The 26,725-nt window shown below is 48.8% G+C and overlaps 1 protein-coding gene across 9 annotated transcripts in view; it reads left to right on the top strand.

The window, feature by feature from the left end:
• Positions 1-11,293, top strand: part of SLC12A3 (solute carrier family 12 member 3) — a 36,956-nt gene extending 25,663 nt beyond the window's left edge. For 6 of the 9 annotated variants that reach the window (XM_061172410.1, XM_061172405.1, XM_061172409.1 and 3 more), the window contains 5 exons: positions 1,103-1,189; positions 3,959-4,094; positions 5,589-5,656; positions 6,353-6,442; positions 10,840-11,293. In XM_061172410.1, the coding sequence (XP_061028393.1) occupies positions 1,103-1,189; positions 3,959-4,094; positions 5,589-5,656; positions 6,353-6,442; positions 10,840-10,981 (523 nt within the window). In that variant the 3' untranslated portion in view covers positions 10,982-11,293. The remainder of the gene's footprint in view (positions 1-1,102; positions 1,190-3,958; positions 4,095-5,588; positions 5,657-6,352; positions 6,443-10,839) is intronic. The other 3 variants (XM_061172408.1, XM_061172412.1, XM_061172411.1) reach the window with 1 other exon arrangement.
• The last annotated feature ends 15,432 nt before the right edge of the window (positions 11,294-26,725 follow it).

Here is a 26,725-nt window from a genome sequence, read left to right as displayed (position 1 = left end):
GTCTTTCAAGCGAAGGGTGTGAAATCTCCTCTGCCTCCCAGGTGACTCTGGACCAGGCCACGTCCTCTGCCTTCCTCATGACTGCCTCCACCCAGGCCCTGCCCAGGCCTGCCAACCAGCACTGCACACCAAGATGTTTGCCCACAGCTCTGCTTTCCTGAGTTCACTCCCAAGTTCAGGGACCAGCAGTGGCTTGACAGCTGGGCCCCAGCCTGCTCCTTCGGGCTTGTCTCCTTTTTGTCCCCTAGCGTGCTCCACACCACCCCAGGCAGCCCCTCACTGTTCGCACTCCATCCCCTGCACCCCCATGTCTTTGGTCATTTGGAATCCCCTCCTGGGGTGCTCACTCCCCACCAACTAGTCCTGGGGCATCACCAACGCTGTGTCCTGCCCCGGGATTCTGATGCAATGGGCGGGCTAGGGCCAAGGCACGTGTACTGTTTAGAAAGCTCCTTGGGTGATTCCAGTGTGGACACCCTCTTTGGCCTATAACAGTCTTACCCACCATTCACCATCCAGCCAGATCACCAACTCCTCTGTGAAGCCTTCCCTGACTGCCGCAAACCACAGTTGGCATCTCCTCCCTGTGGATGCGAAGTCAGGGCCCTCTGGCTTGCTGCTTCGGGTTCTGTACTTAGTTCATGTGTGTTATCTGTTTCCTCAGCCACCCTGAGGAGTTTCCTGCATTTGGCCTCCCATCCCTTAGACCCTTCCTTCTCAAAGTGTGGCCAGTGAACCAGCAGCCTCACATAACCTGGGAGCTGGTTAGAGATGCAGAATCCCAGGTCCCAGCCCAGACCAGCTGGATCAGAATCTGCGCTGTAACACAATCCCCAGCAGGTGCTCAGACATTAAAATGTGAGGCGCCCTAGTCGGGAGGTGGCCACCAGATACTTAGGACAATTCCTTTCCCATGTCACTCGTCATCACCTGACCTGCTTTATCAATATTCATTTATTGTCTGCCCTCCTCCCAGGTTAGAATGTAAACTCCCCGAGGGCAGGGTTTGTTTTGCTTGCTGCTATATCCTCCACGGGAGCTCAATAAAAACTCATTGAATGAATGAATACATTAAAAAAAAAAAAAAATCTCCATCTCCCAGGATCATTTCTCTGCTGAGCAAGTTCCGGCTGGGATTCCACGAAGTTCACATCCTTCCCGACATCAACCAGAAGCCGCGGGCTGAGCAGTGAGTTTTCTGTGTTGGGGGTTCCAGGCAGAAGGGTCGGCCCTTTCTCTCTGGTGAGCCAAGGGCAAGGACATGGTCCTTCCTGCCCCCACCTAGACTGGGCTCATGGAAAGAAAGAGGAAGGGTCGAGTGTGCAGCCGTTAATTTCTGTTCGTGTTTCTTCCCCCTGCCTGCTGGTCCTTTGCATATCAGAGCTGTGGTCTTTGCCAGAAACACACCTGGGCGGGAGGCCGAAGAATGTTCACATTTATGCTTTTCACACACCAAGTGTTTTTGAAGCTCTTACTGGTGCAGATCATGGCTATTCTGCCCCTCGAGCAGAAGCCGGTGTTTCATCTGCCAGGGACCCCTCCACCTACCCCACAGACCTGGGGGCTGAGGGAGTCTCCAGCTTCACACTTCAGGAGCCCAGGCTGCTTGCTATTCACAAAAGGCTGATTTTACCTACACTGGTTTTCTTCAGTTTTCTCCAACCCCTGGATTGTTTTCATAAAGCAGTGGTGCTTAAACATCAGCATCACCTGGAGGGTTTGTGAAAACACAGCTTGGGGGTCCTACCCCCAAGATTCTGAGTTAATAAGTCTGGGGTAAGGCCTGAGAATGTGCAATTATAACAAGCTCTCCGGTGCTGGTGCAGGCACCTCACTTTGAAAACCACTGTCTTAGACAATCCGTGTAACATGCTTAACTCGGCGCCCAGCCCAGAGTCGATGATCAATCAATGCTGGATTTGTGGCTTCTGCCTGCTTGTAGCTTCCGAGCTCTTTCTGCATCTCGACCTTTCCCTGCAGTCCCAATCCGCTACAAGCTGCCTCCTTCCTTCTCTGGGCATTGCTTAATTTAAGTGCCTGAAAAAGCGACTGTGATTGGCCCAGCTCATCCCTTCCTGCCAAGCTAAGGTAAAGGCCACTGGAAGGCCTATTTCTTGGCTACCTTTGGTCCAGTTGGCTGTGGCCAGGAATGGCAGAATCATATGCCCCGAAATACACAGCTAGAGGGTAGCTCCTTCTGCAGGGGCCATGGCAGAGGCACGTCCCCTCCACGGGGCTGAGGGGTGCTGGAGCAAACAGAACGGAAGGTGCAAAGGCCCTGAGGCAGAAACATGACAGCTGCGGCCCCTGATGTTATATTAACCTACTGGCACTTGGAGGGTGGAAGATATCGAATGGTCTGAGGGACCACTCCCCCTGCCCGCCCATACAATGGCAAGTGGGAGGACTTTAAGCAAACTCCTGTGTGAATTTGTATCAGGGCTCAATTGTGGGGCCAGAAGGGATGATGTACTTTCCTAATGATTCAATTTTATATTCTTAAAAGAAGACATTACAATAGGATTGCTTTATGTCAATCTGTCTACATGAGGTTTTCCAGGACTCTATCTTCTCCATAAAGTAAGGTCTGTCCTGACCTCTTTAGCCCTTGTTTACCTGGAGAGGGAAGGAAATCAAGAAGAGAAGAAAGGAACTATTTAATAGTGATGGATATCCTGACTCTCCCATTCTCTCAGGGCTGTGCTTGAGCTGCAGGGGCAGAGATGAGTACATTGCAGCCCTGCCCTGCAGGGTTTACCCCGGCTTAGGTGTAGGGAGGACATCAAGAGCCATCAGAATGCTGCAGACAGGGACCAGAATGCACAGGAGGAAAGGTCGTCTCTGCTGGTGGAGGAGCAGAGCCTTGAGAAAGGCCGTAAACAGAGATGGGGGAAGACCTTCCTCAGTGGAGAGGATAGCGCAAGCCAGCATGCAGACCCCATCGGGCACATATTATCTTTAAACCCCCCTTTGCCCCTGCATCTGCCTCCACCTCCTGGACCATTTCTCTCCTCCCTTGCACAGCCAACCTTCTCCAAAGTGATGCTCCATCCCTCATTCTCCAGCTCACTCCAGTCTGGCTGCCCTCCCACTGCTCCACTGAAATCACTCTCTCCAGCCTCGGCCGTGACCTCCGCACCACCAGATCCGCAGAGCCCACTGCTGTCCTCATCTTTCTCTGCCTCTCAGCGGCATTTGGCACAGCGATCCTTCTTGAAACAGTCCTTCTTTTGGCTTCTAAGACGCCACCCTCTCCTGGTTCGCACCTACCTCTGTGGTCCTTCTTTCAGTATCCTTTGCTGGCTCTTTCTCCTTTACCTGACTTACACTTGTTGGCACCCCATTCTCCCCTGCACTTGCCTTGCTCCGGACACACGGGCTCCTTCGCTGCTCCTCAAACAGCCCAAGCATGCTTCTGCCTCAGGGCCTTTACACCTTCAGTTCTGTTTGCTCCAGCAGCCCCTGCCCTGTGCATAGCTGGCTTCAGAAGGACGGACATCCTTGGGTCCAGGGAGGTCTTCCTGCCCAATTAGTCCCCATCCCGGTACTCAGTTTGTGCCTTCATAATACTACCAATCTGTATTTATTTGCTTATTTGTCGCCCAGCAGTCCGTGAGCGCTGTGAGGATGGGGTATGTTGTCTGGTTTGTTCACTGTTGCGTAGCACAGAGCCTGGCACAGAATAGTGCTCAGTAAATACCTGGGGGACGGACAGGTGCGTGGAGGTGGATCACAGGTTGGTCTTCGTGGACGACTTGCGGAAGTTCTGTTGAAAGTCAGACCCACCCGTCAGCGCTGAATTCAACACAGAGGCTGCTTTGATGTAAAAGGCAGCGTCAGAATGGGTTTCAGCCTGAAATGTATGTCCCCGTGGCACCCACTTCCATCTGCCTCTGAGGACCTGGTTTCCCTGGAAACGGGCATCTCACCCGGTCTCACTTGCTCTCTCTGTCCCCAGCACCAAGCGGTTTGAGGACATGATTGCGCCCTTCCGCCTGAATGATGGTTTCAAAGACGAGGCCACGGTCACCGAGATGAGGCGGGACTGCCCCTGGAAGATCTCAGATGAGGAGATTAACAAGAATAGAATCAAGGTGCAGGAGAGAGAAGGGCCTTGCTGGGGTGGGGTGGGGGTCCAGGGGCTCCCAGGCGTCAGCACCTGTGCCCCATCTGTCCTGGGCTTCCTTAACCCCCTCCCTGACCCTCGATTCTACTCTCCCCGCCCCAAGCCTCTGAGGTGTCCTCAAGCCATACATGCTCAGGCTGACGGGTGACCCAGTGGTTGATCTCGGAGCCTCCTTGGCATGGGAGCCTGGTCCCCCTGCCCATTTTGAGTCACCCCCCCACCTCCCGGCCGTGGCAATGGACTGCCCGGAGTCCTCCTCCCTCCCCTCCCCTGTTCCTCCATGTGTGCAGGAAGGGATGCATAAGGCAGGTGGTGAAGGTCAAGGCAAAATTTGTCCTGTGGGCCAACAAAGCTGACTGATCTTCTCCCCTTAGCTGTAGACCCCGCCCCTCTTCCCAGGCAGCATCTTCAGGACTCTGATAGGGCCTAAAGGAGAGTGGTGGCTGCCAAGGCCATTTTTAGGTGGGGTGAGCAGTTGGGGGCCTGGGGACCACAGTTCTGCTCCCCGTGTGCTCTGGGGCAGTGGTTCTGAGGGGCAGTGTGACATCTGGTGACTTCTGGAGACATTTTTGGCTGTCACCTCCGGGGGCGGGGGGCAGGATTGCTACTGTCATTTAGCGAGTAGAGGCCTGGGATGCTGCTAAACATCCTCCAACCCACCAGACAGGTCCACAACGAAGAATGATTCCACCCAAAATGCCGACCATGTGACATTTAGGTGAACTCACTTCCCCTCGGTTTTCCATTCTCTCACATGGGGTGTCCGTCCACTATGAGACCCTGAGTGTCAGTCGTTTCTGAACAATTTGGAGACAGGCCTTGGGGTGGGAGGGAGCCCCACACAACCCAGCGCCCCCCCCCCCAGCTTTGGGGAATTCCCTGACCCAGCAGCCCTGAGGCCCCAGACCCTCCCACAGCTGCCCAGCTCCTTGGAAAATGCTGAGTAAAGCATCGTGTCCGCAGAAGGCTCTTGCCTACTCTGTGACGGGAGAGGTGGAGCCATCCACCCCTGCTCCAAGTCCGCCTTATCAAGTGCTTCCCCTCGGCCTGGAGCTTTTGCATAGATCATCTCCCTCAGGCCTCCCCACATCCCCCGGGAGAGGGCGCTGCGGTACCCATTGCTCAGCTGTGGCAGTGACGCTCAGGGAGGCGAGGTACCTGCTCAGGCTCTCTGCCAGGGACTCTCAGGGCTGAGATTTGAACCCAGCTTTCCCAGCCATGTGAGGTGCTCTTCCCTGCCATGATCCGCTGCTCATGGTAATAAAGTCAGGAAGGAAACACCCAGGGGCTTCTCCAGGAGGTGAGCTTGGCATTCACTTACCTCCTCGGGGGTGGGAGAGTCTATAATAATTTAGGGGCAACAATTCACACCCCTGGTTTGAGATGGTCAAAGAGGCCCCTGGGCTTGGCCGGGACCGCTCATCGGACATGGGAAGTGACCACGTGGCTTTTCCTCGCCCAGTCCCTTCGGCAGGTGAGGCTGAACGAGATTCTGCTGGATTACTCCCGGGATGCCGCTCTGGTCATCATGTAAGTAGCGCCCTGCGGAAGGAGAAGCCTGTCGCCAAGCCCAAAGGTGTCAGCTCTGCAGGGGTGACCACTGGCTGAGGACCCAAGCCTTCCCCTGTGAGGATGCAGGGCCCCAAGCTCCTGTAAACACAACCCGGGTGGCTCCTCACCACGTGGCCAGGCCTGCATCTGCCCCATGCCCCTCGCCTGAGCGCCAGCTGGCAGAGGTCTTGGGGCCCCAGTGTCCCAGGTCTCACCGACTCCCCTCATCACCGCTTTCCCCTTATCCACTGCTTTTTCCTGCCAAACTTGGCTTGACAAAGGGGACCCAGCTCATTCCAGAAGAAAATCGATTCCTAGTTGTTTGGGAACCATCCAGCCCTCCTTGGCCACTGGCCACCCCCAATTGATGTTGGTGCCAGGTCTAGGCAGTGGAAGCAGAGCCCGGCCCCAGCCCTGGCTATTCCAGGCTCCGTGCCTGTCAGCCCCTCGGGCTTCCGTTGCTGCTGCTTGTGTCTGTTTAGGAGCTGCCTCGCTAGGGCAGGTATTGGCTGAGGCTGAGTGGAAGATGAGGGGAAGGTGACAGTGGCACAGGGAGTCTCAGGGTGGCAGAACACAGCTGGGAAAGGCCCAGCTCAAGAGGCAATGTGGGCATTTGCCAAGCGGAGTACCTGACATTTCCTGGGGTGAGCCACCTGCGGATTCCGGATTCCGCAGGACAGCCGGGAAGCCTGTGGAACCTGTTTGTTCACACCCGGAAATCAAGATGGAGCACACGATTTCCAGGGCCCCGCGCACAATGAAAAGGTGGGGCCCCTTGTTCAAAAGTGATTAAGAATGTCAGGATAGTGACAGCAGAGCATGAAGCCCAGCCTGGGACCTTTCTCAGTGGGGGGCTTTGTGAATGCACAGGTGGCTGCCCACGAAGATGGCTCTATGAAGCCATGCTTCCTGGAGCTTTTAGGAAGATCATTTTTTGTACAAAGAAAGTGCTTCATGTTGCCTTTGATGTGGGGACTGTGGTATAAGGAAAGTGGGTTTATCTCCAAGCCTCTGGCTAACATCTTGCAGAAAATGTTTCTAGGGCCAGGTTAGCCTGGCTGTTGACTGGGTCAGACGGCAAGACGGTGGCAATGGCTTCACCCTGGGATGGCTCCCCGACTTTCCCTGGGTGTGGCACCTGTTGTGTGCCAGCCAGGGGGTGTGGGCGTGCCAAACCACCTCTTCCTGAGTGCCACCTCCAAAACAGATTTGTGTTTTGTCTCTGCCATTGGCCAGCCCACTGTGTGGCCTTGGGCAGGTAACCCTCCTTCTCTGAGACTCAGTTTCCCTGATTATAGAGAAGAGTTAAACTAAATTATTTCCAATACTCTTTTTCACGCTAACATGCTATGATTCTAAGTTTATTTGCCACTAAAATGAGTCAGTCTCTCAAGCAGTAAGATGAGGAATTTCATCCAGGGAAGTGACTACCTGCTGGCACCTCTCCCTTCCTACTCCTCTGCCCCCTGGATCTCATAGGGAAAACCAATCCCCCACCCACCAGTCTTTGTGGGATTGGCTGATACAAATAATCAGGAGTCCAGTCACCTTAGAGGAGAGGCCTGCACACAGCGTCCCACCCCATGGTGGTGACCGCAGCTGTTGCCCAAAGGGGCCCTGGCTGCCAAGCCAGCTCCACTGGGAGGGCGCAGCAGCTGCGCTCCTCAGTCTCCAACCTGGAGACGTGCCCGTAAAAAGTTCACTCTGAGGGTTACCTTCATCAGAACCACCGGGAGACCGTGGAAAATGGCAAATTCCTCAATTCCTTCCAGATCAGGGCCTGGGGTGGGGCCCAGGAGCCTGCATTTCCCAGAAATTCTAAGGATGAAAAAACCCTCCCAAGCCTCCATGAAATGACAAAAATCACATTTTCCAGCACGTCAGAGAGTGCATTTGGACTCTTTTCTAGAGCAGCTTTGAGGCAGAACTGGCTCTTTGCTGTCTGCTAATCAGCAGTTTATCTGATTAACGGCCCACATTGGAGCTCAGCTTAACCTGCACTGCTGAAAAACCAGCCTTGCAACCAGCCCAGCAACCTTTGACCACACTAACAACCTACTTCTGGCATAACTTTTGGGTCTTAGACCCCTCTTTCTTCTATAAAGACTCCCTCCTCAAAGCCAAATAGTAGTAGTCAAAATAATAGTAATCAACATTGCATTTTATCGATTGAGCCTCTATGACACTCAAGGCATTGGACCTTATTAATTTTATTTTTTTATTTTTAAACAATTATTTTGAAGTATAGTTGATTTACAATGTTGTGTTAATTTCTGCTCTATAGCAAAGTGATTCCGTTATATATATATATATATATACACATTCTTTTTCATATTCTTTTCCATTATGGTTTATCATAGGCTATTTTTTTTTAAGGTTTTTTTTTTTTTTGATGTGGACCATTTTTAAAGTCTTTATTGAATTTGTTACAGTATTGCTTCTGTTTTATGTTTTGCTTTTTGGCCATGAGACGTGTGGGATCTTAGCTCCCCGACCAGAGATCGAACCCACACCCGCTGCATTGGAAGGCAAAGCCTTAACCACTGGACCGCCAGGGAAGTTCCTATCACCGGATATTGAATATAGTTCCCTGTGCTATATACAGTAGGACCTTGTTGTTTATCCATTCTACATATAATAGTTTGCATCTGCTAATCCCAAAATCCCAACCCCCTGGGCCTTATTAATTTTCAAAACTCTATGAGGTGGTTCTATTTTACCCCCATCCCCTCCGCAGTGCACACACTTAGGAGATGAGGAAACTGAGTCTCAGAGAAATTCAGCACCTGCCAGGATCTCACAGCTGTCAAGTGGCAACTGGGTTTTGAAGCCTGAGAGATGCTGATTCTGAAGCACGGTTATCTTTCCTCATCTAGGTTTGATCCAAGGCTGCCTTTCTTTGTGGCTAAGAGATGCAGTTCTAAACAAAAAGCTCCTTTGTTCTGGAGCAGCTTTATTTCTAAAAATTAGTAGCTTACAGCACACACATCCTGTGAACCTAAATAGAGTGTGTCATTGGCTGGCACTGGGGGAGATTGCCGAGGAAATCAGTCGCATGGACAGGTGCACAGGGTCCGCCCGGGGCGGGAAAGGCCACAGCAGGAGCTATGGGAGTCCCCTGCCCTGGATAACGCAGCCACCACTCCCCTCGTGGTCTTTGAAGTTTCTGAATTCAGTCGCGGAAAATGATGTAGAAGTTCCTGGAGGGCATTTCCAGCCTTTAGCATAACTGTTAAATCAGGGAAGTTTGCTTTCCATATTCCCACTTCCCTTTTCCCTGGAAAGGCACCAGACAAACCCAAACACAGTCTACTAGCTAAAGTGACACTGGCTTAATGGAATGTCCTTGTTCCCACCGGGTTCCCCAATCCTGGAGACCTTGCTTTTTAAGGGAGGGTAGTGTTTGTGGCAAGTGAAGCTTTGAGGATGGAATTTTAAATAAGGGACAGCTGTTTAGGGACCGCAATTCACCTTCTCAGTGGAGGCGGGAGTTGCAGTGAGCAGGGGCCGCTGGGATGGAAAGATCCCAGGACCTCGGGTCAAGTCCCAGCTCTGCCACTCACTGGCAGGTCATCTCGAGCTGGTAAATAGTAATACGTGGTGACAGTACTGCTGACACCGTGAAGTGCTTACTCTGTGCGAGCGTTTTTGTGCAGCACCCTTCCTGAGCTGGGTTTTCGTTAGAGCTTACAAGCATCCATGAAGGGGGCATGTGTGTTCTCACTTCGGGGAAGAGAAAACCGAGGCTCAGGGCCAGTGAGCCATTTGTCAAAGCCACGTGGCTGAGGAAGTGGCAAAGCCATGGCTCCTACAGCTTCTCTGACCCCAGAGTCAGGCTCTGAAGCCCAGTGTCGCACAGCACCCTCCTTTCTGCCCAGTTCCCTCAGCTGTTCCCCAGGGTGGTTCTGAGGTTCAGATGAAATAGTACCTGTGGATGTACTTTGGGAAAACAAAGTGCAGTCCCATGTAAGGTGCTGGTGCCCCAGCTTCACGTAACGCCAGCTGGCAGCTGCGATGCTGCCACCTCCAAGAGCCAAGAGCAGGACGGCTGCAGGCATCACCATGCGTCTTTGGAATCTCAGTGTGGTGGAAAAGTCACTTCCCAACATAGCCGTGAAAATGTGGCTGAAGAGCATTCCCAGGGCGTGTTGTTATTTGCACAGCATTGCAGTTTGGACAAGGGGCCCTCCCCAGGCGACAACGGAGTCCTGCTCCCAGGGCCTTACGTATGGGGCAGGGGGCAGGATCAGGCCGCTCAGCTGAAACGTGTGAACATATCACTTTGTTGTGGCCCCAGGCAGGTGTGTAGCTGGAGAGGCGAGGCTGGCATGACCTGAGTGGCCGGATGAGTGACATACAGCCTCACTGTGTCAGACTGTGTTTTAGACACAGGCGGATAAGACAGACCCAGCCTGCTCGTGAGTGAACATACATTCTAGTGGGGGGAGACAGACAACACACAAATAAATAAAAATAGGATTTGAGAGTGTGAAGTACTATGAAGATAATGAAACAGGGTGACATGATAAAGAGGGATGGGAAGATGGGATCGAAGCGGGTGATCAGAGAAGGAGGTGCCCTTGATCCAAGACCTGAGGGAATCGAAGGAGCCAACCCGGTGAAGAGCTGGGGACACTGCCTTCTGGGTGGAAAGAACGTCACATGCCAAGGCCCTGGGGCAGGAGCAAGCTTGCCATTTTTTTCAGGAGTGGAAAGGAAGCTTCTGTGACTGTAGTGGTGTGAGCGAGGCTGCGGGTGGTGGGAGGTGAGGTTGTGGAGGCTGGTGGGGACCAGATCATGGGGACCTTACAGGCCATGGCTTTGTTTAGAAAGGCGTTGTGGGAGTTCCCTGGCGGTCCAGTGGTTAGGACTCAGCGCTTTCACTGCCAGGGCTTAGGTTCGATATCTGGTCATGGAATTAAGATCCTACAAGCTGCGGGGCGCGGCCAAAAAAAAAGGGAAAAGAAATGCTTTGCGGCTGAAGGTACATTTCAGGTCATGCTTTCAAGGAGAGCAGCAGGTCATTCTTAGGGTGGCTGGGAAGAAAGAGCTCTGAAGGGGCCAATAAATGGAGATGCTGTTCAGAAAGCAAACCAGGAACTGGGCCATGTGGGGAAGGCCCCTTGGTAATTCCCCATCTACTGCTTCTTCCTGCCCCACAGCACCTTGCCCATAGGGAGGAAGGGGAAGTGCCCGAGCTCGCTCTACATGGCCTGGCTGGAGACGCTGTCCCAGGACCTCAGACCTCCGGTCGTCCTGATCCGAGGAAACCAGGAAAACGTGCTCACCTTTTACTGCCAGTAACTCTGGGCTCGGCTGCGCCTGCCCAGAGCCAGGGTGCAGGGGACGCCCACTTGTCCACGGGGACAGGACACATGCCCCATCGCACTTTAAGGGGTGGCATCTGATGATCTGATGGAAGAAGCTGGTACATTTCCAAATTTCAGCTGGACCCCACTCCCATCAGACAAGTCCTCTGGGCTTTGTTTTTCTGGGCTGGAGAAGTAGCAGGTGGAGCTGTCTGGAAAACTCTCTGGTGGATTCATATTCCTTTTAACTTTTCTTTTGCTCTTGATTACAACAAATTAAGATTTCAATCTTTGATTTGTATACAAATTTGAGTCAGAGTGCTGAGTGTGAATTTTGGCAGTTTCTACAGACCTTTCCTGGGAGCACCCCCTAAACACGCCTCCCCCCTCCAATGTCAGGAGAGTGGGCACCCCACCTACAGCCCTTACAGGGGGAATACGGGGGGCTCGTTGAGCCTCCATAACAATGCAAATTTATTTAACCACCTCTCACTTCCTTCCCTTTCAATAGCACGTCTTCAGTGTTGTGGTTGGTTCTTTGGTAGACCGGGACTTTCAAACTTTTTCAGACTGCAACCCACAGTAAGAAATCTATTTTACATTGAGGTTTGGAACAAACACAGTGAAACTGAAGTGTCACAAAACAATCCTTATCCTTACTATGAGTGATGCACTTTGGTATTTTCTATTCTTTCTATTTCTTGTTCTCCTTTTAATGTTGGTTGCAATCCACTAAAATGAGTTTGGGATCCACTAATGGGTGCTGACTCATGATTTGAAAAATACAGCTTAGACTTTCCTCTGTGCCCTGTGTTTTTCTACACAACAGGGAGTTCATCTAGTTGGAGAAAGGCCATGGTGGGCATCACTGCCATTTCCCCAGCTCATCCCACAGGGAAAGAAAGGGAACCAACAAAAACACCAGGAGGAGGGGTATGGATGGTGGGTGTGTCAGGAAAGAGCTTCAAAGGAGGGGCATGGTTTAGGGAGTCTCGTGAAGGAGTGTTAAATTTCAGGTTTGGTTGGGGGTGCAGGTTTGGTGGGTCAGGAATGGGGAAGCAGAGAGGTGGGTGTAAAGATGGCAACGTTGGGCAAAGAATCAGAAAGGTCCAAACCCAGCCCAAGGCTGGGTGGAAGGACAGGGAGGAGGAACCACCAGTAAGAGATGGAAACAGAGTAAGTAGCAGAGGGGGCTGCAGTGCGGGGAATGTAAGATGGGGCTCAGAGAAGAGAGAGAACCTGGGGGAGACGAACCTTGCTCAGGTAAGTGTGTTCAGGTTACTGTGAATGGAACCCCCCCAGAGTGTTTGCACCACCACCTGGGATGCAGGAGCAGAATGTACATTAAGGTATGTCCAATGCTGGGGGGTGAGGCTCTCTGAAAGGGCATTTCAGCTCAGACGTACCCAAGCAGCATAAAGGTGAGCTGTTGGGGGATTCCACTGTCTGAGCCTTCTTCCAATAGCACTGGGGTGGCCAAGGAACCAGGCATCTCGGGGTCTGGTTGACCCCCTCCAAGTGCACTGAAGCACCCACTTAGTCATGAAGGCGAAAGTCTCTTTCTTGGGGTTGGGACTCAAAGGACTTTAGTGTTCGTCCCACTGCAGAGACCAAGGCCCTGGGTTCCCAGGCTGTGATAAGCCCCACTGTCCTGTTACTACATCAGGCCTTTGCTGAGGGAACCGGAGCGCCTGGCTGAGCTCCTGAAGGATGGAGAGGGGGCTGCCTCTGAGCCGTTCAGTGGACCTGGACCAACTCCAACTCCAGATAAGGCAAAGGCTCCATCAGAGAATGCTTGCCTTTCTAGAGCCTCATGGAAAACCATTTCCTGGCAAACAGGTGCTCCCTCCTCTGACCTCAGGGAGACACTGATTCAAGAACAGAGAATGCTTTGCCTTTGGGAATTAAAAAAAAAAAGTTCACCATGTTGGAAACCAAATGTTGAACAATGATAATAGCTTTGTTTTTAAAAAAAAAAGGCTTTGGGGACTTCCCTGGTGGTGCAGTGGTTAAGAATCCACCTGCCCATGCAGGGGACATGGGTTTGATGCCTGGTCCAGGAAGATCCCACATGCCGCAGAGCAACTAAGCCTGTGAGCTACAACTACTGAGCCTGCGTGCCACAACTACTGAAGCCTGTGAGCCTAGAGCCCGTGCTCCGCAACAAGAGAAGCCACCGCAATGAGAAGCCCATGCACCACAGTGAAGAGTAGCCCCCCACTCTCCACAATTAGAGAAAAGCGCACACGCAGCAACGAAGACCCAATGCAGCCAAAAATAAATAAATAAATAAATAATTTTAAAAAAGCCTTGGACTTCCCTGGTGGCACAGTGGTTAAGAATCCGCCTGCCAATGCAGGGGACACGGGTTCGAGCCCTGGTCTGGGAAGATCCCACATGTCGCAGAGCAATTAAGCCTGTGCGCCACAACTACCGAGCCTGTGCTCTAGAGCCCATGAGCCACAACTACTGAAGCCCGCACGCCTAAAGCCCGTGCTCCACAACAAGAGAAGCCACTGCAATGAGAAGCCCATGCACCACAATGAAGAGTAGCCCCCTCTCGCCACAACTAGAGAAAGCCCGCGTGCAGCAACAAAGACCCAACGCAGCCAAAAATAAATTTAATTAATTAATTTAAAAAAATTTTTTAAAAGCCTTGAGTTAACAGTAAGGTGAAAAACAATGAAATGAATAAAAATACATTTACTCAGTCGACAGAATTTATTTGTTTTGGAACACACTGTGTTTCAACTATGCTGAGTGTTATGAAAAAACTGTGTTGTTTTTTCAACCCTGGATTGAACTTTGTGCTGAGCTTCCACTGGTTCTGTAGGTCATATTGCGAGATTTCCACATGGACATTTACAGGAGCCACTTATTTTCCCTTTGCTTCTCTTACATGTGTTTGCAGACACACAGGGAACCTGTTTTCTTCAGTCTTTTTTTTTTTTGGTGGCAGTGCCGCACGGCATGCAGGATCTTAGTTCCCCAACCGGGGATTGAACCCGTGACCCCTGCAGTGGGAGCACAGAGTCTTAATCACTGGACCACCAGGGAAGTCCCTTTAGTCTTTTTAAAAGTCTCCCAGAATTTTCAATCTTGCCTCAAACCGAGGGGCGGAGAGATTGAGTGGAAAGAGCCACAGCGTGGCCACCAAGGAACCTGGACTTGAGTTTCTGTCTCCCCCCAAAACTGGCTTGTGACCTCAGCTATGCCCCCTTAACCTCTCTGAGCTTCGGTCTGTGAAATGAGAGAATTGGACCAAAGCATGTGTCACCAGCCAGCTGGCCTGCTGCTGACTGTGGCTTGGCCCACGCGTGGTTGATCAAAGTTGTGGAAGTGCGGGGAGGGGTCGGGGGGAGAACACATTCTTCAGTCCCCCCAACTTGGCCCACCACTTCCTGCTGCCCTACTGTGTGTTCAGAGGCTCTGAAGGTCCTCCAAGTCATTGTTGGGCATATTGGGCCTTGAGAGTGTACGAGATTTTGGTCTACAGTGTGTGTGTGTCTTTCTCTGCTTTTGGACGAGTAGATACTCCACATCAGTGAGTAGTCCACCCTTGCACTGTGCATGGAAAGCCACAGAGAGCTGGGTCATCAGAGCTGGGACCCAGCCCCCGCCAGCAGCCACAACGGCCACTGCAGAAGGGACTCCTCACTTATCTCCCCCAGGATCCACTGCTTAGATAGCTCCTGATTTTCCCCTTGGCATTTCAGCCTCCAGATTTCACATCCTCTTTCAGTTCCTGCCCAGACTTGTCGCGGCTTTGACGTAAGTACAGCAGTGCCTATTTTCCACCAGATAGGCTCTCTGAGCTCCGCCTCCCAGGCAGAGAGCCGCGGGTCTCATTAGAGCATGGAGAGCCCCATTTGGACTGAATTCCCTTTTACACACCTGCCTGGCCTCTCGTGTGGCTAGGAGGGAGAGGTGGGTTTCACAGGGAAGAGAATAGCTGGCATGTTCCAGAAGAACCACCTGGCTGGGAGGCCCCCAAGCACATGCAAAACAGCCAGGTTTCACTTGTAGATGTGTATAGCTCAGGATATCAGAAAATACATACTGCCCACTTCAAAAGTGTTTACAGAAATGGGGCCCAGGAAAGCCCAGCCACCGGCTTCATTGTTAATTGCCCACTTGAAGTGAGAGTCAACCTTATGACTAAAAATACAAGCATGACATGAGCGCCCCTTCCTGAAAGGGAGCCAAAACAAACTCAGTTTCTAAAAATATCACGTGGTAGAGCGTTAAGAAGAACCACCTGGCTGGAAGGCCGAAGAGCAGAACGTCATACGGACGAAAGATGGTGGCAAGAAAGAACGAGTGGTTTTCATTTTCTCATAGGAGAGTTACAAAATAAAACACTCTAAGGATGCAAAAGAGGGAGCAAACACTAAGGTCAAGGGAATTAAGAAACTCTCTCTAGAGAAAATGATATTTAAAATAGGTTTGAACAGTCGGTAGGATTCTATAGACAGAAATGGGAGCTGGGATTGGGAGAAGGTAACCCAAGTGGCAGGATGCCTTGAGCAAGGACCAGAGTAAGAACAGCTTACTAGGTATATTTGGAGAACAAGAAATAAACCAGTCTTCCTGGTGTATGAGGGATGCGTACCCGGGGAAAAGAAGATTGAGAAGGTTATAATGTGCAAGGCCCCCACTGAGAGGCTGAGGCGCTCAGAACTGACTCAGGGGCACTGGAGAGCCACTGAAGGTGAAGGGGCGATGTGAGCCTGAGGAAGCTTGTCCAGACAGGAGATGGAGGAGGCTGGAGGAGAAAAGGCAGGGCACTCAGAGAGGAGGCTGTGCAGAATTGCAAAGGCAAGTCAGCAAGTCTCAACACTCTAAGAGTGGCGGAGAGCAGGGAAAAGGGGAGGAAGGATAGTATCTTCCAGAACTGGGAATTGCCTGGATGTATGTGTGGAAGGAACAGGGCCCCAGGAGTTGAGCCTGGGCAGCTGTAAGAATGAACAAACCATGTAATATGGAGGGTGAGGTAATAGGCTTTCTGCTGGAGAAAATGAGCAAGTAGGTGGGTTTGGTTTTTGGACACTTTAAGTATGAAGACAACCCAGTGGTCAGAATTGTGGTCCCGGAGCTCAGGAAGAGCTCAGGGTGTCCACTGTTAGCCTGACACTCTAAGAACAGAGACCATCCATAGATTTGGGAGTCAACACTAAAAGAGAGGAAATCGAAGTCATACCTTGGGTGAGATCACCAAGAAAGAAAGTAAAGAGAATGGAGAGGGCTGGAGGCTGGACCTTGGGAAGGGCTACATTTAGGGGTAGGAGGAAGAAGAGGCAGCCGGCAAAGCAGCCTAGAAAAGATCATTGGTGAGGCAGGAGGAAAACCCAGGTAACCAAGGGCCTTAGAAGGTACCAGAGAAGAGATCGAAAAAGCACAGAATCGTCGACCCTCATGGCAGCCAACTGCAGAAGTGAAGCCGCTGCTGAATTGCAGTTCTGGGAATCACTGGGAGCCTTACAGAGAATAATTTGGTAAGGTGGTGGTTCAGGTACCAGAGATTGAGGAATAATTGGTGGAGGGGAAAGGAAGGCAGCAGACATGCACATTGACCTGTGCTTCAGTAACCCAGCAATGGAGATAAAAATAAGGAAAATAAGGGGAGAAAAAATAAGGTGGAAACTTGGAGGAGACTCCAAGGGAAAGGAGACTCCAGGGAAAGCATTTTGATTGTTGTTATCTTAGGGGGTGTATCAGTCAGGATCATGGTAGGCTCTGCTGCAATAATAAATTACCCACTAAATGTTAGTAGCTTACATGACAAAGACTGATTTCTCTCCTACAAATATTCCTATGCTGGGTAAGCCCTCTTCTCCACCTCAGGACTCAGTGATCCAAACTATTCCCATCTTGGGAGGCTATCACCTCAGCCAGTAGCTTCTAACTCACTGAGGAAGGGAAAAGAGAGTAGGAGGGTCATGCCCTGGCTTTCAAATGCTTCAGCTCAGAAGTGACCTGTTAACTTCCACTCAAAGTCCGTTAGCCAAGTAAGTCACGTGGCACCACCTCCCTGCAAGAGTCTGGGAAACTGGGGGGAACATGTGAGTATTCTTCGAGCAATCAATGTCTCTGTTACAGGTGGGAGTGATAAAGAGATCTGGGTGTATTTATAGGTCTGAGGGGAAAGATTTAAGAGCCAATGAAGAGAATAATTGATGAAGAGGTAGTAATGGTGAATCAATAAAATGTGGCGCAAACATTGCCAAGCAGCAGGGAAGGCATAGCTGATCTCTGCTAGTCTAAGGGTGCAAAATTCTCAGGACACCTGCCCTTGTGCCTTTCTCTGGCAGGTCTCCCGAGCACCAGGTCAGAAAGCAAATGTATAGAACGCAGGGGACACATTCCCCAGTGGTGGGGCTGGCCAAGCAAGAAGGATGGAAGGCCAAGGCACGAGGAATTCAAGGAGAATGACCAAAGTACATGAAAATGGCTGACCACGAGCTCCAAGATGGATGGAGACACCGGAAGTGAGCTGCAAGAGTTGAGAAGACTTGAGGGGCTGGTAGCAGGAGGACAAAAAGGATGCTCAGTGGGAATGGCAGAGAGGGAGACAGAGAAGAATACAGGGTAGTTTGTGGTCAATATGTGTGCATTTCAAAGTTTGAGATTCTGCAGGAGGTAAACTTTATTTTATTTTATTTTGGGCTGCATCGGGTCTTCGTTGCTGTGCACAGGCTTTCTCTAGTTGTGGTGAGCGGGGGCTATTCTTCGTTGCGGTGCACGGGCTTCTCATTGTGGTGGCTTCTCTTGTTGTGGAGCGTGGGCTCTAGGCGCGCGGGCTTCAGTAGTTGCCGCGCGGGTTCAGTAGTTGTGGCCCGCAAGCTCTAGAGCGCAGGCTCAGTAGTTGTGGTGCATGGGCTTAGTTGCTCCGTGGCATGTGGGATCTTCCCAGACCAGGGCTCCAACCCGTGTCCCCTGCATTGGCAGGCGGATTCTTAACCACTGCGCCACCAGGGAAGTCCCAGGAGGTAAACATTTTTGAGCAAAATCTAGGGTGTCTATCATTTGACTGTGAGCTCTATGAAGGTGGCAGTTGGGATGAAACTTTTAGTTACTGGATGGTAGGAAGACCTGGAGGTCTCAGGGCCGGGGCAGCTGCAGGGTATTCACGGCACGTTTACCCGCTGGCATGGTGGTATTTCAATATCTTAACTGCTGAAATGGCTGAGTGAGTTCATATCAGCCCTGATTGTGACCACATCGACTCATCTTTGCACCCCAGCACCCATCACAGGGCTTAGCACAGAGTAGGCCCTCAATAAATGTTTGTTGAATGAATGAATGAATGGCAAAGGAATGGATTATGCCAATGAGCTGTGGGAGCAGAGCAGAGATAAATGTAAGTAGAACTGAATGAAAAGGAGTATGATCTGGAAGCTGGAATTATTAAGATGGGGAAGGGATGGGAGGGAAGCTTGTGATCTTGGAAGAGAGCCCTAGAGGTCAAGAGATTATACTTGCAGTCAGGTAAGCCTTCCGGTGAGAAGTGGCTGCTAAGATACACACCAGCCTAGAAGCAACAATGGGGAGGAGGAGGGGGAGACAGGGCTGCCTTCAACGGGAGATGTTCAAGGGTCCTGTCTTGGAGAAAGGTAGGGTTGGTTAACATAAGGAGGTTTGGGGAATTAGGGCAAGGTGCAGGGGGAGGGGGCCAGAGCTTGTTTACAAAGAACCAGACCCGCAGGTGAAATCTTGCTGACCTGAGTGATTGATGTAGGCCTGGGGCAGGGAAAGCTGACGGAACCAGGGCAGAGATAAGAGGGGAATGAGTGGAGATGTTTGTTATGGGCTGGGAAAGGAAAAGTCCAGAGTTGAATGGGAGGGCTGAGCAAGGGAATTCATGGAGGAAAGTAACAAGTCCCACCATTTTAACAAGAATATTGCTGTATTGTTATAGCTATCTCTGTAGTCTTATGCATCTTTGCCTAAGTGCTAGGTCTAGTCTGAAACCAGCTTGGGGAAGCTGGGGGTTTTGCTAGAGAAAAAAGAAAGAAACTAACACACAGTCAAAATTTTACTTAGAGTACAGGAAAGATTCTGTATTTATGAAAAGGTACTATAAAACTTAAGATGAATAAATATGGGTTTTTTCTTTTCTTTTTAAAGTAAAATGCTGGGCTACAATCAGAATATTTAGAAGAGGGCTGGACTGGCACCTGTGATGGGGAAGTGTGGGCTTTTGAGGTTTCCTGGGCCTCAGAGTTCAGCCATGATCCTGCCCAGGATGCAGGCCTGGAGGGCAGGGCCCACCTGAGTGGTGTTTGCCCTGGAACCAAACCTAAGCAGCCAGGAGAGTCATAAACCTGGAGCTGGCTGCACCTGCAATCTAGAGAAGAGCCAAGCATGTGCTCTGTGAGAGAGATTATTGAATCAAGCAGACACCACCCATTCATCTACCCCGTCCTTTTTGCGGTAATCGGAAGGATTTTTGTTGTCTGGTGGCGGTTATTTTATTTGGGTTCCTCCCTCCATTGGAGGAAAGGCTGTGAAATAGCATTCAACAGGAAAGAGGGAACCAAGTAGGACTTTTGATTTTTTCAATTGTATAATATAAAATTCACCTCATAGTATCAATAGCACTATTTACAATAGCCAAGACATGGAAGCAACCTAAATGTTTGTCGACAGATGAATGGATAAAGAAGATGTGGCAAACATATACAATGGGGGAGTTCCCTGGTGGTCCAGTGGTTAGGACTCCGCTCTCACTGCTGAGGACCCGGGTTTAATCCCTGGTTGGGGAACTAAGATCCCACAAGCTGTGCGGTGTGGCTAAAAAAAAAGGAAACATATACAATGGAATATTACTTAGCCATAAAAAAGAATGAAATAATGCCACTTGCAGTAACATAGATGGACCTAGAGATTATCATACTAAATGATAAAAAAGAATATATATACACACATATATATGTACATATATAGTAGGTATAACGGAATCATTTTGCTATATACCTTGTAAATCAACTATACTTCAATTAAAACATAAAAGGAATTAAAGTCTACTCCAAATATATGTGTGTATGTGTATGTATATATATATATATAAAATTCACCATGTTAACTATTTTAAAGTGTGTAATTCAGTGACATTTAGCACATTCACAGTGCTGTGCGACCATCACCACTATCTAGCTCCAAAAAATTTCCGTCATCCCAAAAGGAAATCATGGACCCATTAAGCAATCACCCTCCATTAACCCCTGGCAACCACTAATCTGCTTTATGTCTCTATGGATTTGCTTATTCTAGATATTTCATATGAATAAAAACCATACAATATGTGGCCTTTGGGGTCTGCCTTCTTTCACTTAGTACAATGTTTTCAATGTTCATCCATGTTATAGCAAGTATCAGTACTTCATTCCTTTCCATGGCTGAATAATATTCCATTGCATGGATAGACCGCATTTTGTTTATCCATTCATCAGTTCTTGGACATTTCAGTTATTTCTACCTTTTGGCTATTGTGAATGTTGCCACTGTGAATATTCATAGACAAGTTTTTGTTTAAATTCCTGATTTCAATTCCTTTAAATATAACCCTAGGAGTGGAATTGCTGGGTCATATGATAATTCTGTTTAGCTTATCAAGTAAATGAACCCCAGGTACATTTTTAAACCTTATAAGGGCTGAGTTTAGAAGTGCACCATGCATGGACTTCCCTGGTGGCGCAGTGGTTAAGAATTCGCCTGCCAGTGCAGGGGACACGGGTTTGATCCTTGGTCCGGGAAGATCCCACATGCCGCAGAGCAACTAAGCCCGTGCGCCACAACTACCGAGCCTGCCCTCTAGAGCCCGTGAGCCACAACTACTGAAGCCCGCGCACCTAGAGCCCGTGCTCCGCAACAAGAGAAGCCACCACAATGAGAAGCACGTGCACCGCAACGAAGAGTAGCCCCCGCTCGCCGCAACAAGAGAAAGCCCGCGAGCAGCAACGAAGACCCAACACAGCCAAAAATAAATAAATAAAAATAAATAAATCTATTTTTAAAAATTATTTTTTAAAAAAGAAGTGCACCGTGCAGTTAACTACCAGGCCCACTGTTGCCCCCAGTGGTCAGTCTTGACTGGCCAGACCCCTCAGTGTCTCCCATTCAAGAGATACTTGGGGTTCTCAAAGCCAAATCAGTTTTCATTCTCTTTGATTATAAAAATGTATGTAACATGCACTTTTAAGAAACAGATATCAGAAAGTAACAGGGAAGTGGGTGTCACACTCGAAGTTTGGGCATCGCAGTCTGGGATACCTCCTTCCTTTATCGAACAAAAACACTTCCCGATCACTGACCACATTGTTTGGGAGGACTTACTGTGGGCGCTACTTCTGGTGAGGAAAGAAAGCTGCTTCCGGCTTAGCATGGGCATGGGTCACCATGGGATGGATTTCATGAGTACAGAACAGGATGTCCATTTCCTGGCCTAAAGAAGATGGCTCATGTGTGTGGCCAAATTAGGATTTCAGAAATGACCATAAAAGGCAAGGTTTCTGGTTGGAGCTTGAATTATTTGGGAGAATCTCTAGAAACCAAGTAAAAACAAGAATTCCAAGAACAAAGTACAGAAGTTCAACAGGGCCTAAGACACCAGATTGTTTGAAATAAAGCACGTGCACTGTCAGTGACCTTTTGCCTGCTCAGATTCTGCAAAGGCTTCTAGACCCTCACAGCCTGAGTATAAAATAAAACAGGTCTCGGCTCCTTCCCTCTCCCCCCTCAGAATTTAAAGATGAATTAGGTCACAGCAGAGACATAGCACCACAGAGGTGCTTCTAACCATCAAGTTTTTAAATTTCCATAGTCTTTCATTTCCACATTTCCAGAAATCTCACTTAAGAATATGGATTTTCCGAGACTTCCCTGGCTGTCCAGGGATTAAGACTCTGCGCTTCCACTGCAGGGGGCATGGGTTCTATCCCCGGTGGGGGAAATAAAGATCCTACATGTCTCATGGCGCGGCCAAAGAAGAAAAAAAAAAAAAAAAAGAGTTTGGATTTTCCTTGAACTCACTGTCTTTCTTTCCCTGAGCCGCTTGACTTTCTATTCTTGAGAGGCACAAAGGAATATATGTTGTATGATTTCACTTATATGAACTTCTAGAACAGGCCCGACCAAACTGGAGTGACAGAAAGCAGACCAGTAATGTCTGGGACCAGGATTGGTGGGGAGGCGAGCAGGTTGGCTGGGAAGGGGCACTAGGGAACTCTCTAGAATGATAGGAATGTATCTGGAATGATAGGAATTCACACAGGTGAATACACCTACCAAAACTCTTTGAACTGTACATTTAAGATCCATGTATTTTACTATATGTAAATTATACCTCAGTACCAGTTAATTAAAAAATAAAAATTTCATAGAGTTACTAGCTCTGTAGCCGAGTTACTTAAACTCCCCGTGCCTCAGTTTCCCCAGCTGTGAGATGGCAATAATAAAAGCATTCTACTTCAAAGGTTGCTGTGAGGATTAAATGCAAGTTTCCTGAAGTTGTGTGTCTGGCACGTGGTAAGCACTCCCCCATGTTAGGCATTAGCTCTGTTCCTGAACCCATCTTTGTTCCCAGGCCTCTTTCCCTCCTGCTTTATTTCTGCGATGTCTTTTTCTTTTTCCAATTTTTTTTTCACATTTCCTTTTTTGCTCAGTCCTAGCACTGATCTACATTTTCTCTTGAATGAACCACTCGGGTCTCGTGGCCCCAAGTCTCTCCCCCTCGAACCCAGCCTTCGTAATGATGAAGATCCATACTGATTCTGATCATGTCCTTCTACTACTCAAAAACCTTATTGCCCACAAAATAAAGCCAACTCTCAAGGGTGAGCATGCAAAGTCTTCCCTGAACTGGTCCCAAGAATTCTTTCCAGTCTTACCTCTCGCTGACATCATCATTATTATTTTTTTAAATTTTACTTTATTTTATTTATTTATTTATATATTTTTGGCTGCTCAGCATGGCATGCGGGATCTTAGTTCCCCGACCAGGGATCGAACCTACGTCCCCTGCACTGGGAGCTCAGAGTCCTAACCACTGGACTGCCAGAGAAGTCCAGACATCATCATTATTAGTATTTTAAAATAAACTCTGTCCTTACTGCCACACTTGACCAGTGGTTTCCAAAGCTGGCCCTTGAATCAGTACCGACTTAGATGCCTCAGGTTCCGTTTGGTAGGCGTGACATGGGACCAGACACCCATCCTATTGTCTTTACATGTTTAGTTGCGGGCATAATGTCCATGCAGTGAAATGCACATATCTTAAGTATACAGCTAGATCCATTTTGAAAAATGTCTGTGCCTGCCTACCCAACACCCTACCAAGACAGAACTTTTCACCACCCTAGAAATTTCCTTAATGCCCAGTGGTGTATTAGTAGAGGTGAACAACTGCTTCCCCGGGGGAAAAAGGCTCTGCTTTATTGCGTTTCCTGATCTCTGTGGTGTGAATATTCCTACCATGGCCAATTGCAGGCTGTCAGTGTGATGACACTGAAAGCAGAGTCAGGAAGACAAGCTCACATTCGGTTCTTGAAAACCAGCACCAGCCGACTTCAGCACAGCCCCTTCCAAGTCCATCTCTGCCACCCCATCCCCAGGCAACCATGCATCTGTTCTCTGTCACCATAGATTCATTTTGCTTATTCTAGAGTTTCATATGAATGGAAGCATTTAATATGTACTCCTTTTGTCTGGTTCTTTCACTCAGCACGGTTTTGAGATTCATCCATGTTGCTACATGTATGGTAGTTCATTTCTTTTTATTACTGAGTAGCATTCCATTGTATGGATATACAGTAGTGTTTATCTGGTCTCCTGGTGATGGACACCTCGACTGTTCCCAGTGTTTGATGCTATGAATAAAGCTGCCATCAACATTCTTGTGCAAGTCTTTAATTTCTTTTGGGTAAATCCCTGTGAGTGTAATAGCTGGGTTGTAAGTTAGGTGTATGTTTAACTTTATGAAAACTGCCAGACTGATTTCCACAGTGGTTGTACAATTTTATACTCCTACCAGCCAAGTATGAGAGTCCTGATTGCTCCATATCTTTGTCAATACTTGGTGTTGTAAGACTTCACTTTAAAAAAAAAAGAAAAAGAGTTCCTCAGGTAATTCTGTTTCACAGCCAGGCTTGGGAACCTGTGGACTGGACTCCTTGCAGTTTCCTACATATTAATGGCTAATATTAATTGAGCACTTGCTAAGTGTCTGGCTCTTCCCCAAGACCTTTAACAATGCTATATCATTTAAATATCACAACAAGCCCGTGAAATAGACGATTGTTCTTCCTATTTTACAGATGAGGACAATTAGGTACAGAGAGTTTGAGTAACTTGCCTAAGGTCACGCTCATAAGTGACACAAGTCGGCTTAGAAACAGGCACTCTGGCTCTGGGCCCATCAGTTGAACCACTGAACTATACTTGCCCATACAAATTGTGTATACAGGTCCCCTGTTGGGCTTATCAATAATTGCTGCCATTATTTTCATTCAAATCCTACTCATCCTTCGAAGTTCAGCTCAAATTCCACCTCTTCCATCCAGTTTTCTCTGTCTCCCCCTCTCCTCCTGCCTCTGTGTAATTCCTCAATGTAATCATAAGTCCTTCAGAAATGTATGAGACTTTTGGGTTGTCTTTTATTTCTGTTTTTGACTGTCTTATCATGCTCACTGTATTTGTAAGATCACTGAGAACAGGGTCACTCCATGTTTATCTCTCTATTCCTGGCATGTTGACCTGAATTTAATGTTTTTATAAATATGGTTGGCCCTCTATATCCACGGGTTCCACATCCACGTATTCAACCAACCACAATGGAAAATATTCTGAAGAAAAAAATTCCAGAAAGTTCCAAAAAGCAAAACTTAAATTTGCCCCACTCTGGAAACTTTACATAGTGTTTACATTGTATTTACAATTATTTACATAACATTTACATTGTATTTAGTATTATAAGTAATCTAGAGATGATTTAAAGTAGATGGGAGAATGGGACTTCCCTGGCCATCCAGTGGTTAAGAAAGACTCCACGCTTCCACTGCAGGGGGCGCGGGTTCAGTCCCTGGTCAGGGAACTAGGATCGCACATGCTGTGCAGCGCGGCCAAAAAGTTAAAAAAAAAAAAAAAGTATATGGGAGGATGTTGCATTGGTTATATGCAAATACTACGCCATTTTATAGAAGGGACTTGCGCATCCAAGGATTTTTCTATGGGGGAGGGGGTGGCGGGGGGAGTCCTGGACCCAATCCCCCATGCATACGAGGAACAATTCTGTACTATAGGCAGAATCACAAAAGTCCTTTACAAGGAGCTGTCTCGTTGAGAGATAACTCAAGAGGGAATCACAGAAATTGGATTGCCTTTTCCCTAGGGAAAAGCACACCCCTTTACTTTCTTACTACTGAGTGAAAATGGATGTGCTGTTTTAAGGGGACCTGATGCTTGTCACAGCAGGCTACAGGGAACCATGTTATGTGGTCTCCTTAATTACCCAGTGAAGCTGTTATCTCCTGCCTGGCTGCCTGCTCTAAGGCTTCTGCTTGTTTTATCTGGCCTGGCTCCACTGGTTAGCTTCTAGCTAGTTGGAAGACTACCAGATTGTAATCAGTCATTTCTTCCATCCTGATGTATGAAAAACAGGACCAGCTACATAATTTGTGAGACCTGGTGAAAAATGAAAATGCAGGACTTCTTGTTGAAAATTTATTAAGAATTTTCAGAAGAGCATTATACAAAGAGTAGGGCCCCAGAGGTGCCACACCCATGAAGCCAGCCCGGATGAAAAGGGACTGAGCCCTTCTCAGCCGACAAAAACCAATCACAGAAAGCGGAGCATGGGGACAATTATCTCCAAAGCGCTTCACCTCTAGTACAAAGACTGCTGAAAAGGAAACCATCCGTGTTCTGTGTTATATTAAGGCTGATTGTTATGGATGGAACTGTGTCCTCCAAAACGATGAATTCTTAAACCCCCAGTACCTGTGTACGTGACAGTATTTGGAAATGGGGTCTTTGCAGATGATCAAGTTAAGATGAGGTCATTAGGGTAAAACCCTAATCCAATATGACTGGTGTCCTTATAAAAAAAGGGGGGCGGGAATTGGGACACAAAGACAGGCATGCATAGAGAAAATGATGTGAAGGCACGCACACAGGGGGAACACACTGTGACCATGAAGGCAGAGATGGGGGTGATGCAGCTACACACCAAGGAATGCCAAAGATTGCCAGCATGGAACAGATTCTCCCTCATAGCCCTCAGAAGGAACCAACCCTGCCTGACACCTTGATCTTGAAACCAAGCGGGGCCCTGTGGGGCTCCCGGACACAGAGGCCTTTTTGTCCCTCATTTCTTGTAGGCAAGACTCCAGCCTCCATGATCTTCCCTGAGTTCCAAAGGGCAGATTCGAACAGTTGCTAATCAAGGGGGGAGCAGCCACGAAGCCACCTGAGGCAAGATTAAAGGGACTAGAGAAGCTCCTCAAGATTAGGAGACCCTGCACACACCCTTCTGAAACTCTGCAGAAGAAAGAAGAATGTAAGACTATTACCGCCTTGATCCTTATTGAATACCCCTGACCACAAGCCCCGAATATGAGACCTCTCCCTATTCCCCAGGGAGGGGGGCACAGTTCTTGAGGTGCTGGCCTGCTGTGTTCCCTCTTTGTCTGACAAAGAATAAAGCCACCCTTTCTTTCTCCTCCAAAACTCTATCTCTGTATCT

This window comes from Eubalaena glacialis, chromosome 18 (genome assembly GCF_028564815.1).
Source record: "Eubalaena glacialis isolate mEubGla1 chromosome 18, mEubGla1.1.hap2.+ XY, whole genome shotgun sequence".
NCBI classification, from domain to species: domain Eukaryota; kingdom Metazoa; phylum Chordata; class Mammalia; order Artiodactyla; family Balaenidae; genus Eubalaena; species Eubalaena glacialis.
Note: the sequence above shows the minus strand (reverse complement) of the source record. Positions and strands in the feature narration are given on the sequence as shown.